The following is a 14144-nucleotide window of genomic DNA, read 5'->3' as shown; positions in this document are numbered from 1 at the left end:
ATATCGACTGGAAAACAGTAAATCGACGGCAGGGTCCGGATTCGTCGTTTCTCTACAACATCCAATCTACAGAGTACTTATGGGATGCAATGAATGCTGCACGGATTCCTCCAACACAACGTTCGTGTATGAAGTCTCTCAATTCTCTAGACTATTGATGGTTGACAACAATGGCGCGTATGGGCGGTAGACAGGGACCTCATCCCCGACTCTCCTTCGTACCGTCGTCCATTTCAGCTCAAACACCTTTGATATTGTGCTCAAGATAGCTGATCGTCACGCTCGACCGAGCCAAGTTGCGGTAACCCTGGGCTTGAAGATCCGGCCGAGAGTCTCAAGGCAGGTTTGAGGTATTTTCGTTTTGGTCTCTCCAAGTCGTCTGTGTTGTCTTCCAACCATGGACCTCGACGGTGTGGACGACATGCCGAGTCTGTCCGTCATACCTTATGACACCAACCGGGATGTGGTGCTGTAAGTCAAGCATGGTCTAAGTCCTCCCCCACCGTAAGAGCATTACTGAACCTGCGAGATCAGTCGACATGCAGATACCATCGTCTACAGAGATCCACGAACGAACCAGTTGATGCCTTTCCACCGCAACCAGGCTGTAGAACGTCGGTCATCGGACTGTCCCACATGCGGCCGACCATGGCATGCTCAAGGCTCTGCGGCTCAAGACAGTGTCTCGAGTCCCATGGAGGACCAGCCCAGCTTCATCACGCATGACTACTTTGAGATGCTGGCGAGGAGCCTCCCGAACTCAAACGAAACATCGGCGCCGCCATCCCCGAGACGACGTATTGTCCAGCCTGTGCGCTCACGTCTCCGGCCATCGTCCACCACCAGCACTCCGCCGCCCGAAGCAGAGTTCGTCGCCAGCACGCCCGCGCCGCCCAACCAGGTCTACGGCATCTCCGAAACCGCATTTTCTCCCAACTACTTTGAGAAATTCTTCGTCGAGGAGAGAGAACTCGGCAGAGGTGGGAGGGGCGTGGTGCTGCTGGTCAAACATGTCCTGGACGGCGTCACGCTCGGCCACTTTGCATGTAAACGCGTCCCTATCGGCGACGACCACGCATGGCTGGAAAAGGTGCTCGTGGAAGTGCAGCTGCTGCAGGGCCTGTCGCATCAAAACCTGGTCTCGTACCGGCACGTCTGGCTGGAAGACTACCAGATCACCACGTTCGGCCCCAGTGTCCCGTGTGCCTTCATTCTACAGCAGTACTGCAACGGAGGCGACATGCACAATTACGTGCTTGGGTCGGCCCAGACGACGACCACGACGCAGGAGCTCAAGGAGCGCATCCGTCGGCGGTCGAAGGGCGAGACGGAACTTCCGCGCCGCCCCGACGAGCCCAAGAGACTACATTTCGACGAGATCTACAGCTTCTTCCGCGACATCACCTCGGGCCTGCGATTTCTGCATCACAACAACTTCATCCACCGCGACCTCAAGCCGAGCAACTGCCTCCTCCACACCAGCGGAGGCGAGACCAGAGTCCTGGTCAGCGACTTCGGTGAGGTCCAGTCCGAATACGCCACGCGCAAATCGACCGGCTCCACGGGGACCATCTCGTACTGCGCGCCGGAAGTGCTGCGCCGGATTTCGCCCGGCGGGCCCTTTCAGAACTTCACGTCCAAATCGGACATATTCTCGCTCGGCATGATCCTGCATTTCCTGTGCTTCGCCACCCTGCCCTACCGCCAGGCCAACGTGCTGCATGAGGAGCGTGAAGACATCGACGAGCTGCGCGCCGAGATCATGGGCTGGGAAGGGTTCGACGACCAGCGCAAGATCCGGCCCGAACTCCCCGCTGCCCTGTACGCCTTCCTCAAAAGACTGCTCTCGCTGGACCCTGAGGAGCGGCCGAGCGCCGACGATGTCCTACAGGTCGTCTCGTCCGGTCGGCTCGACGACATCCCCGCCTCCAGGAGACGGAGTTCTATCGACCCCGAAGAGCTCACGCCCGGTCGCCGCGTCCAGAAACTCGACAGTCCGCAGAAAGGATCGCCGCCCCGTCGTGGCGGCGGCCCGACCAAGCCGTCCCGCTCCAGACGACGACTGCAACACACAACCTCCGAACCGGGCGCTGCAGCTGAAGCTGTAATCACCGCTGCAGACCCGGGCTACTCGAGCGGCAGTGAAGCCGACGACGGTCCACGCACAGCAACTCACAAACGCTCGTCGATGCTACGAGGACCTCACCAGACCGTGGTTCTACGGTCGAAACGTGCTTCAGCATCCTTGGCGAGTCCTTCTTCTCCTTCGTCTCCAACGTCCGAAAAATCGCCCGTGCGACAACAACTCCTGCTCGAAGCCGCTTCACAACACGAGTCCGCGGATGGCCGGCTCGGCTTTCATAATAACAACAATCATTACAATTATATTAATGCCCATTTCACCACCTCGATCCGCGCCACGTTGAACCAGCCGATCTCCTCGCCGCCCCTGAGACTCGTCATCCTCGCACTCAAGTTGCTCAGCACCCTCCAGCCGTGTCTGGCCGTCGGCATGAATGCTCTGGTCGTCTATCCGCTGATCTGCATCGCCCTGCTGGAGTTCTCGGTCCCCTCGCCCAACCTGCGCGTCTGGAAGGCCGGCGTGGCGATGGTGCTGCATGTCGCCGTGCTGGCCGTCGCGTTGAGCACGGAGAGCTTGTGTCGCGGACCGCCGCAGCAGGCGTTGGTGACGTGGCATCATCAGGATGATTGAATGTTTGTTTCTCTCATGGTTGAGTGAGTGAGATTTGGAGTTTTCTCATCTCTCGAGCCTTAAGCTGCTTGGGGCATTCCCAGCATTAAACCCAGAGCTACAACATTGAAAGCTACAATCAGACACAAACCCCCAAAGGAAAGGGACGAAGGTAATCAGTCATAGCATGTACATTCAATTGTAGGTAATCATCTTGTCATTGCAATTCAATTTCATCCATTTTCCAGTTCCAGTTCCATTTCCAGGTCCAGGCCCACTTTCTCAAAGCTGAAGCTGAGCTGCTGTAGCGTTAAGCATACGTATAATTTGCAGCCATGATGTGTTGCTTGAATCAGAACAATACAGTTTTCTTGAACGAGTGTGGGACAGCATAATCCTGCGTAAGGCCTGGTCTCTCTCTTCAAGCCTCCGTGCATCTCGTCTGGCAGTACATCGCTAGTTGCCTGAAAACAGCCAATTGCAAACCATTGTTCCTGTCTGTCACCGAGCCGTTGTGGTACCCGTCACAAGCAGATTCAATGGTGCAAACTGCTACCGCCCGCGTAATCGTCGCCGCCTGCCACCCAACGGATAAAGTGATTCACTTATACATTTTCTGAATGGGATATACAATTGCACCCGAAAAGTTGGTGACAATCTCGGAAGAGGACCGTATTCTCGGTGTCAATCCATCATGAAATCACCACGCAACATTCTTTCTCCCAGGGGGTCTGGTTTCTTCAATTTCTGTGGAACAGGCTCGACTGGTCTGTCCATCCCCTTTGGTGGTTCGGGATTGGAGACGCTCGCTGCACGAGGACGTGATGGACCGAGGACGAATGGATTGCCCGAAGAGAAGGACGGAGAGCGCCGGGATCTGTCGCGGATGGCCTCGGACCAATTGAAGCCTTCGCCTATCTTCTGTTAGTGTGCTGTGACACACCGATGAGAGATGGGCTACGAGTGTATGCCACAAAACGAGGATGACAAACAATGGGAAGATGACAAGGACAGGCCTCGACTCTTACCTCCAGTCTTGGCCGTCCCCGAAGTAGCTTGACGTGGCGGAGTGGCATTTACGGAATTCTCATTTAGAGGGAACAAGGAGGAGGACCGCCTACCACCGACAGAGGTGCCCGGACTTCCTGGAAGTCTGGAGGACTCTCGTAGTGCTTGTGCCCCAAAACTGACTCGTCTGGCAAAGGAGGGTGATGACGGAGCATGTATTGTAGCTCGACCCGGGTCGTCCTCTTCAATGACTGCCGGCTCATCCCCAAAGCTATTCTTGAATTCCGGAGAGCTTGACGCGGAGGATGTTGCAACACTTGCTCGTCGTTGGTTCTGGAAGGCCGCAAAGGGGGAAGCTTGGTTGCCTGCGCTTGTATTCAGGCCGAGGGCAGTAATTGAGGTGCCTCTTCGATGTTGTGTGGCTCCCGGGGTGGTAGGGACCGCTGCAGAAGAGGGAGAGGTCGAGACGTGAGCGGTGGAGGAATGTGTTCGGGGAGTGAACATGTCGATAAAGGAGGATCGTCGGCGGTGTTGAGGAGGGGGAGACGGGGGAGGATGGCGGTCGGTCATCTTGTGTAGCCAGCTCTGTTTGCTGCACTCCGACTGTTTCGATTTTTAAATGTAGAAGTACACTCGTAAAGCGAGCTTTGAGGTAGTGTCTGTATCTCAAGTACAGGGTGTGAGGGTGAAGGAGAGGAAACTCGGATTTATTGTTGATCGAGGGTCGGACAAAGGAGCTGTTCTCGGTGTATCAAAGGCTCACGTCATGGTGGTGCGAGCGCAGGAGGGTTTGCTGTGATTGATTGGTGATGTGTGGACTGACAAGGGAGATACTGGTATCGAAGGTGCGTCCGGGCGACTAGACGGTCAAAGCCCAATGCTAGCCTACCGCTGGAGAAGACTCTACGAGAAGAAGAGAGTGGGAAGGAGGACGGTTAAGAGCAGCAGATCAGTGGTAACATCCAGGATTGATAATACGGGGGATATGTACCTACCGCAGTGTGTTAGGTAGGTAGAGGTAGGTACCTATCTACAAGCAGCGGATATACATGGCCACGGCGCACGCTGGACACGACTGTAGTGGATTTGCTACCCGCACGAGTAACATTCCGAGCTTGCGACAAGCTGGAGGGAATCATGCATTTTAGGCGCAAGTTTACTTAAAACACCCCCGGATTCTACCTACCCGCTCCTCGTACCCTGTAGTTTAAGCTTGCTCAACAACAGGCCCTGTCCATGTCTCCTGGTACCCGTTCGTCAAGGTATTTCCAGGCCGTTGTTGCACAGACCATCGCCCCTGGTGTTCTTGTGCCAAAATAGTATTGCAAATGTATTGCTGCTCCTTACATCATTCGAGTGCGAATGAAAGATGGGTCATCAAGAGTGTGAGAAACGATAGACAGACTACAGGCATTTCGCAGGCCAGGGTTTAACACCTCAGGAATACTTGCAGTCTGTCTCCAGATTGGCAGCATACCGGAAGGTCAACGCGCGATCATGACCTGGTTCAGTATGGGGTAAGTTGAGCCTAACCCGAAGAGCCTAGCGACACCTGCTTAGCCTCTATAAGTCCACGGGGAGCTCCATGCTCTTTAGCCTCGTACGCACTGCCTGAGGGACTGATGACCTTTAAGCCTTCTTAGCCTTATGTACCCTGGCACATTGCTTACCTTAGTGTCCATGCCCACAGCCCATCACACTGCATTGTTTCGACAGAACCAACCCACCTCCGAAGCATCCATTTCCTAATAATGCTCTAGGCACTACAAAACGCACCTGACTCACTTCCTACACCCGTCTTCAAGACACCAGTTAGCTTGTACCGACCAGGCCCTCATCGAACACCTTCGTCATGGCAGCCATCCTCTCTGACCACGCCGACACGCATCACCTTCTCCTAGGTCCCTGTCGGCATCTTCCGTGAAGTGCAAAGATTGCACGAAGCAAATCCGACTCTGGCCCAACCCGGCAACGACTGACCTGACCGAGTACGTTCGGCTTCTTTATTGAGAAAATGGCGGAGATGGCATTGTACACCACAGATCATCGCTTGATGCCATTAGAACATCCCGCTGCTGGATCCTTTGTTCTGATAGAACGCCAGAAGACAGGTAGAGAATATGGGCAAGAGTCAGCAGAGACCGGCTTCTGGCGGAACACATTCTTCGCTTATGCCTACCTATGGTTGCCGACAAATGCTCTCACAGGTACATTTCAGTACACACCTGGCGTCCAGTGCACGGAGATGCTGTCCATTGGTCTCTGCGCCTGTGCGACGTCCAGGTAACACAATCAAGAGCATGTCGGCTTCGAATGGAGTGTCACACAAAGGCCTCCGCCCTGACTCCCTGCCTGTGATGCTAGTCCCAAAGCGGACGTCATTTCTGCATTCGTCCAAATGTTCCAATGTGTTCTCTTTATCTTCTTCAATGGTTGAATGCGGCCATCAAGTCCTCTTGATGCGACCATCGCTCCAGAGCAATATGAATGCTAGTCTTTGTTGTGTTCTGCTTGAGGTAAGTTTTATTTATTCCCTTCTTGTTCAGTCTGGCATTTTCGTTCGCCCCCGTTTTCTCCATTTCCTTGATCTATTTGCGAAATGGCTCCTCGAGAGGTTACGAAGAAATCGCATGTGCAGCCCTCCAGGGTTGTCAAATCGATTCCATGCAGAGTAGGAAGGAAGTTTCCGCCGGCGGTGTCTCGCCCACGAGCGAGGACCACCACTGCAGTTCATCGATCCAGTGTCTCAACCGTCCGTGCACATCAGACCAACGGCGACAACAACATCGGAGTTTCCATTCGCCTCACAGCAGCGTCTCCTCAAAATGCTGTTTTGGACAGGCTGCGGCATGATTCCACCTCCGAGGTCTCCGACCAACGTGCTCTGACCGGTCCAAGATGGGTTCTGAGTTTACCTCCACTTGGAGAGCGTAGCACACCTGGAGAGGTCAGACATTTTCTGGACGCTATAGCCGATTACTTTGGGCAATGGTCAAGTCATGATCAATTGGTTGGTCCGGCAAGCTTCTTCGGCGATATGAACGTGATCATTGGTCGAATGGAGGAATTTGCCTCCCTGCCCTCGCATATCAGATCATATCCCGTTGTCTCTCGCGCCCTCGTCGAGTGCGAGAAACAGTACGAGCTATTTGCCTCCTTGTGGGCTAGAGCGGCTCGCCGCGGACTGTGTGACAAGCTGGCCACCATGAATGCTTCGCTCTCAAGTTCCCTTAGCCTAGTCAGAGAGTCCGATTTCACTGCGCTATTGGAGGATATCCGAGTCATCTCAACACCTCCTGGGTTCAGCTCGCGCGCCGAAGCTGGACAAAATGTGGCAGTCCTGTTGTCGCAAGACGATGCCAGAGACGCGACACTGCTGTGTGAGGCGCTACACTATCGCTTCCAGAACGCCACGTACAAGACTGAAACGAAGCGTCTGTGGGTGCTCGTCTGGCAAGGCCTCAAAACTGCCTTCTTGGCCTATCAGGAACATGGATCAGCCGCCCTCCCACAAAACTCCTCTGTTGAGCTCTCATTCTTCAGCGACACAAGGGTGGTGCGTAGACTGCGACTGTTGACTCAGTCTCCCGATGCAGCCAACCCCAGAACAATTGAAGAAATGGTTGGACATTACTGTCGCTACATTGCCGATTGCCATGCTAAGTCGGACAACAAATTCGCTCACCTACGTGGCTTACGAAATGAACCATTGAAAGCTCATGTCCTGGCCTCTCTCCAAAAGTTCATTGAGACTGGAAAGCTCGAGACTAGTACGCTCCCGAAACTGCACTTTGCGGTGATCCGACTCAATGCTATCAGCGGTGGTGCCAAAGTCCTTAGGAGGTGGAAGGAAGGGCCCTCTAGCCCCGGATGGCAAGCATGCTCTCCTCAGGCTCACGGCCACCCTGCAAAAGCCCCTGTGACATGGGCAGAGATCTCAAGCGAAGCACCCGACAAGAAGCCAGGGAGCGGAAGGCAGGTGATGAACCATACCAGCTACGGAGCTCGACAGTCTTTCCCACACCCTGAGGGCGTGAACAGGAGAAGTGCTTTCGACTATGTCTGGTATCCGTTTCCAGAGACGCGTGCTCACGAGGTTGCCCAAAATGAGCAGATTACACGGGAAATGGCAGAGCCAGGTATGTATTCGGACGGGCCTCGAGCCGCATTCCTGGTCAATCGACCACCACGACATGCCCGGAATCCGGCAGATGTTTCAAGATTTACATCGAAAAGAAGGACAGGCCCCCTCGGCTGGATCGGTCAGCTTCTACAGAAACATTTATCAGAGCGGCACCGCCGAAGAGCCATGAAAATGAGAGCGCCAAAACTTGCAAAATTAAGTCCCGCTGTCAAGGATCCGAATGCAAGGGTCCACAAGGCACCAGCACCGGCACTCAAGATACGCGGCGGCGGCGGTATGGCGCGTGACCCATTTCGAAAGCCTCTGCCCTCGAAACCTTTACTGTCCAATCGTCCACGCGTAGATTCGCGCCAATTTCGAAGAGAGCATATTGAGCGTTTGAAGGATGCATTATACGATGACGGCGAGAATCCACTAACGCTGCTTGATCTTCAAGACGATCAGCTTTTGCCACTTTTGGAACAGGCTTGCTACAATATTCATGTTGCGGCGGAGCTGTATCACGAACGTGGACCTGCACCGACTCACGCACAAAGTCCATCTCAGAAGGCAACAGGTCACATCACTGCTGGAACCAGAAGACCGAGCCAGAAAGCGACTGGAACCTCCCAGCCACAGGCGCAGCGACAGCCACTTGGAGAGCTTCCGGTACAGCAGCCGGAGGGTTCTGAAGATGGTCAAAGCCATGGAAACAATGAGAACGATGCGGGGATGAGAGCAGACTCGAATGACGAAAATCGTGCACCAACTTCGACGAGTACTTCATCGAACCACCATGTCGACGGGCCTTGCCATCCTTGCCCCCAGTATCCAGGTCAATACCACCACAATTGCCGATGTCCTTTCGAACCCCACGCGTCAGGCGACGTAGAAGAGGATTCCAGCCCGGAAAACCCTCCATCGGTTGTGGATGAGGATAGCGAGGGCGAAGAGCCAGCGGTTGGCGAAGCTCGCCGCCACCAACAAATCCGGGAACAGCCTCACCCTGATGATGAGAGATCGCTGCGCAGCCTGTTCGCCAGTGGGAGTCAACTCCACTGGGAGGTGGCCGAAGCGTCTGACATATTTGACGACCTCGAAGCTTTCTTTAACCAGAGATACTGGGAACATGATGCAAAGGTAAGGTCTGAGATAAGAGACATGATTCTGGCACTACGCAAACAGACGCAATCTATCGTAGCCGCTTATCTTAGTGGCATCGACCAGAGCGTGCCGGTATTTATGGAATCGATCCCGGCGAAGGAGAAGCTGCGGTACAATCCGGGATTACCATCGTCCAAGGATCTATGTCATCGATGTTTCTTCGAGCTGCAACGGCATTTCTACCGTATGAGCGACATGATGGATGTGGAGCAGCGATACACCAATCTCGGCTTCCGTCACGCACTGTGTCGATGCATCCGCTCCATTCGAGAGCTGACTCGAGTTTATGAAGAGTATTATCGACATCTTGATGGGAATAGCAGTCCACCTGCCGATGAGAGCACAGACAGTGAGGCAACTCTCTCCGAAGATGAAAAGCAAAGGATGGTCGACTACAAGCCTCGCCCTCGCCCAGTCTTGCCCACCAGGCAAGAGTATGACATGATGTTCAAGGACGAACTGCAGCGAGAGTTGGTTGACGAACGGGGGTTTGTCGCCTTCCCTCCAAGATACACGAAGGACTGGCTCATCGCCAAGCTGATGGAGCTCGACCAGCAAGGAAACTTTGGCTGTGGCGCACGCCATGGGTACAGAAACCTTGCCAACAACCCAGGAGCCAGAGCCCGGCCCAGGGGGTTTGATCTTGAGGCTGCGATCGCTGTGGACAAGAACACCAGGTACAATTTGAAGGATGACGAACGAAGGAGGCTCAAGGAGGCTCGGAAGCTAAAGAGACAGGCTCAGGGGTTGCCTAGTTCCATCGATCGCGGAGAGACACCTGGCAGGTTCTCCCAGGATGTGGACGAGTCCAGTGACGAGTCTAGAATGGACTCGGAGTATTCGTCGACAACTTCTGCGCCATAGTAGAGTTTTGTAGAGCAGTAATAAAGCGAGGCTGGCATTGCTGCCACTCATCTCGCTTGTTAGCGAATATAAATCAATATTGCATTTTCCATGTGTCCATTAGTGGCATCATAGACTGGTCGCATCAATACAAACAGGATACTTCTAGCCTCACGTCCTGACGATCTCCGCTTTCCTTCAAATGAACCCGCAGAGCCCTATCCTTTTGTGCGCTTCTCACTAGAAGGCTGCCCCGAATGGTGCCTGAGAACTCCAGCGCAGGATGAAACTACCGATCCGACCGGGGAATTCTTGCTTCATGCCCTGCTCCAGCTCCTGCCAGGTTCTCGCTCGTGCACGAAGCTGCTCCCAGACATGAATGTAGCGTTTCGTCTCGTGAAGATGGCTAGGCCCGTATCCCTCGCCGGGCTGCATATGTGACGGGATGACAATCTTGGGCTTCAGCGCGGCCACCTTGTCCAGACTGCTCAGCCACTGCTGTCTGAGGGCGTGGGTGTCGTCTTCGGCGAACAGTTGGTGGCAGTGACCGTACACCACGTCTCCCCCGACGACCAGATCCAAAGATGGAACGTGCAAGACCGTCGAGTTATACGTGTCGCCCTGCCCGACCTCGACGGCCTGCAAAGCGTGGCCTTCGAGGTAGAAGGTTCCATTGCTCGGCAGGATCTTCGCGGGGAACGGATCGTCGCTGACCTGTCCACCAGGAAACAGAGATGCCCACACCATCGCGAAGATTGTCGGCTCATACTGCTGCAGCATGTGCGCGTAGACGTCCTGGGCCACGACCACTTGGGCGCCAGGATATCTCGTTTGGATGGCGGGCGCGGTGAAAAAGTGGTCGCCGTGGCCGTGGGTGATGTAGATCGCCTTCAGACGCTTGCCTGGGATGGTCTGCTCGATCCAAGCTGCAAGAGCGCTGCCTTGAGACAGCGTGGCTGGAGCATCGACTAGCACGGCATCGTGTCTGCCGTGGATCAGAGTAAAGGCTGTAGGGGAGAAGGATAGGTTCGTTGAGTTCTGGTAGACGACTGGGGCTGCTGGGAGGTGGTAGACGTCCAGGTTGAGGCCGTTCTTGGAGGTCACAAACTCTGAAGAACCGAAGCAGATGAAGGTAGACGCAAGGAGCGTCAAGATTGTGGTGTCTTTCATTGTGAGCTGGTCTTGATAGACCGTGTACGTTGAGTTTAAGTGATGAAGAAGGATGTCTATACATTCTCTGAGAAGTGTATGTGCTCTTATACATGCCAGGACAGAGACACAGCGTGGCCATGCTGGGTCTGGGGTCCCTGTATCTGGACGGCTTACCTGTTTCTCTTTCGGGCAATTTTCATTGCATTAAATCGGTGTCATCGCCCTGCATCTGGCTTCATGGCCTGTCTTTCCACTTCATGGACAATTGTGATCCCAGCAGTTGCTGGCCAAAGGTGGCAAATTTCACGATTAGCAATATAGCTGCCGTATTGCAGGCGCAAGGCTGGTCGGCCAGTAGGAAGTGTACAATGGTCTGGAAATGAGCAAGAGCCGTAGAAGGTGGCGGAACTGGTACGTTAAGTATGAATGACGCGGAGGTAAGCATACCTTGTTGTCTCGAGGATGCATTTGGTGATGTTTGCGTATCAACATCCACGACAAGCCGCGATGAGATTGCCTTAAATATTGAGAGTAGAGAGCGCAACATCGAGATGGCAAAGTCGGCTGCCTGTCTCAATCATGAATTACTCAACATCGTGATTACAACGATGTGGCACTGCAGATCGGGTGGACTTTGGTGTGATTATGCGACACTTGAGTCACTCGCTTAGACCACCTGGCCCGCGACGCAACAGGTATCTGTATCTCACAGTTCTTGCTGCCAGGAATGCTAGCTGTGTCTCGCAGAAGGTGAGATGTGGACGAAGGAGGGTGATGTTCAAGTTGTTGCGAGCGGTACCGAGTATGTGGACTACTACTGCTAGTGGTACGTGCATCAACCGCTGCCAGCGCAGCTGCAATAGTCCACTGTAACAAGTGGCGCAGGTAACTAGATGTTGTGGTGCGCTGCTGTTTGTTTCAACTTCATGGGTAGAAAACAGACTGTACTCTCTATACTCTACACGATACAGCGAATTGCTCGTGTCCATTTCGCACAAGATGAATCTGTTGAGGAGAGGGTCCCTAACACTATCCGATTCGAGCTTCCTACGGGCCCAGGAACGAGCAATCTTGGAGTGTCCGCACCCCCAGATATGCAGAGCATGGACCTGATCTCCTTTACCCCTTACTAAATTGCACATCAAACACGGCCCCGTTTGAAAAAATCCAGACTTGTTTGGCTCCATCAGGGCGGCTGACGCTTTCTGTTTCTGATGAGTCAAAACCTAGCCTTCTGTCACTGTTGATTGGACGACCGCTCCATATATCCAGCATGGAGACAGGTAGGCTATTGCTTTGACCCTGATGTACCTGTACTGTGTCTGAGACGTACCCCATGAAATCTTTCACCAAAACAGGTAGAACAACAGACGAGGAATCGCGCAGTCAAGGGTTACCAAGACTTCATCTCCTGTCTTTGAATCCTTCAACCCGTTTGCGTTTTCGAGAAGTGAGGTGAAGGAAAGTACTAAATATCACTCTTTCCTCTGCTGCAGTGCATTCCTTCCATCACTACTACCTACTGTCTCGAGCTCCCTTCCTACCTTCGTGCCTTCTTTGTTCTTACACTTCCTCTGTCCCTACCTCACTGCGCCTCAAGCACACCGGAGCGATCAACCAAACGCAAAACCGAAACCGACTCTCGATTCTCCTCCTACTCAAACCATATCCTTCTTATTCCTACCTAAAGCCTACGCTCAAGCATCAAAACTTTTCGCTCCATATCTCTTCGTCCTCTCAACTTCAAATCAATTCCATTCCAAAAGGAACCCCAATCCCAAACAATCATGCGCTTGACATACTTCATCTCGGCCCTCGTGGCCACTACCACCAGCTTCGTGACTGCGCAGGATGTCTCATCATTGCTCTCCGAAGCCTCCGCCATCGTCGGCACAGACACCCAATATCAATCCCTCCTTTCTAGCGCCGCATCGGCCTTGGACAGCGCCACCAGCCAACTCACCGGCTCCGACGCGGCCTTGTACTCCTCCTACATCTCGGAGCTGGGCTCAGATCTCGGCGCGGCCACCAGCGCTGTAGGAAGCTTGACCAGTGCGGCCGGTACAGCTGCTGCCACGGGTGTATCCGCTCTTGCCAGCGGTGCAAGTAATGCCGTCGCCTCTGCCACCGCTACCAGTGCTACCAATGCCGGCAACGGGGTCGATCGGGTCGTTTTGCCGGCCATGGGCGCCTTGGGGGCTGCTATGCTCGGGCTGGCGGCTGCCTTGTAAAGCATACACATGTGGTGTGGCTTAAATCCTCATCAGATGGGTTGGGGGAACTCTTCGTACGTCCTCTAACCTAGGCACCTCGTTGGGGGAAACGGTCCTGGAACGACGCAAAAGCTGACTACTATGCAGGGGAATAGCTAAAGGCAACAAATTCAGTGTGTGCTGGGACCAGGGCTGCTAGGCATACAATACTCTCCACGCATCACGACGAGCACTGAAGCAGGCAACCTTGGGGAGCTCTTGAGCAGAATGGATTAGCTTAACGCGTATGCCAGGTGTCGGCCACAATAGAGTCACACCGAAAAAGGCATTGGTCTCTCAAAATCAATCAATTCCACTGGCCACTTTTTTCTCCTGCCATGATCTGTCTTTCTACGCCTTACAACCGTCCTCGTGCCCGGTTCCTACGTTGATGTCGAGTACATTTGTCTCTAAGCAAAGTATGCACGCTCATTCCGCAGGGTAGGGCTGTCATTTCAGAGGTACGTCTCTACACTGCGGAAAACCAGTCTTCGGTGCCCTTACGTCAAGCAGACACCAGACAGCTCAGAGTCGCCCAAAGTAGAACGGTGAAGACAGCATTCCAACCGGTACCCGGTGTTGCCTCAAAAGACCAAGCAGTACCTGCTTTCCATTAGTATAGGGATTCATCTGGACTGTATCTCGCGCGGCCCCCTAGGACGAACGAAAATCGAGGAGCGATGGCTGGCAGAGGTATTCAAATTTGCCATTCCAAGCTCGGACGGGGAAAAGACGCGACCACAGAGTCCAGAGCGGCCTCGCGGCTCACGCGATGAGATTTCCCAGAATCACAGAAGGATCAGCAGTTGGCGATGACTGGCCCTGTCCACGGCGGGTGCGCCCATCGCGGCCATAGCATCCAGCGATTGGAGATATGTTCGAGAAATGCGCTGATCTGCTTGACGACACC

The 14144-nt window shown here is 53.9% G+C and overlaps 5 protein-coding genes across 5 annotated transcripts; 3 read left to right on the top strand and 2 right to left on the bottom strand.

Annotated features, from left to right (window-relative positions):
* Positions 1-397: 397 nt before the first annotated feature.
* Positions 398-2713, top strand: A1O1_00981 (IKS protein kinase; the record flags this gene model as incomplete). Its single annotated transcript, XM_007721895.1, has 2 exons — positions 398-471; positions 535-2713. 2 exons carry the CDS (start codon positions 398-400, stop codon positions 2711-2713), a joined length of 2253 nt encoding a protein of 750 aa, XP_007720085.1.
* Positions 2714-3376: 663 nt separating this feature from the next.
* Positions 3377-4270, bottom strand: A1O1_00980 (uncharacterized protein; the record flags this gene model as incomplete). The annotated part of the gene is made up of 2 exons (XM_007721894.1): positions 3377-3606; positions 3721-4270. 2 exons carry the CDS (start codon positions 4268-4270, stop codon positions 3377-3379), a joined length of 780 nt encoding a protein of 259 aa, XP_007720084.1.
* Positions 4271-6299: 2029 nt separating this feature from the next.
* A1O1_00979 (uncharacterized protein) lies at positions 6300-9851 on the top strand (the record flags this gene model as incomplete). Its single annotated transcript, XM_007721893.1, has 1 exon — positions 6300-9851. One exon carries the CDS (start codon positions 6300-6302, stop codon positions 9849-9851), a length of 3552 nt encoding a protein of 1183 aa, XP_007720083.1.
* Positions 9852-10070: 219 nt separating this feature from the next.
* On the bottom strand, positions 10071-11000 carry A1O1_00978 (uncharacterized protein; the record flags this gene model as incomplete). The annotated part of the gene is made up of 1 exon (XM_007721892.1): positions 10071-11000. The coding sequence occupies one exon, from the start codon at positions 10998-11000 to the stop codon at positions 10071-10073; it is 930 nt and encodes a 309-aa protein (XP_007720082.1).
* A 1769-nt stretch (positions 11001-12769) lies between these two features.
* On the top strand, positions 12770-13213 carry A1O1_00977 (uncharacterized protein; the record flags this gene model as incomplete). Its single annotated transcript, XM_007721891.1, has 1 exon — positions 12770-13213. One exon carries the CDS (start codon positions 12770-12772, stop codon positions 13211-13213), a length of 444 nt encoding a protein of 147 aa, XP_007720081.1.
* Between the last annotated feature and the right edge of the window lie 931 nt (positions 13214-14144).

This window comes from Capronia coronata, assembly GCF_000585585.1.
Source record: "Capronia coronata CBS 617.96 chromosome Unknown acBCG-supercont1.1, whole genome shotgun sequence".
NCBI classification, from domain to species: Eukaryota; Fungi; Ascomycota; class Eurotiomycetes; order Chaetothyriales; family Herpotrichiellaceae; genus Capronia; species Capronia coronata.
The sequence above is the reverse complement of the archived record's forward strand: the minus strand, read 5'-3'. Positions and strand labels throughout refer to the sequence as shown.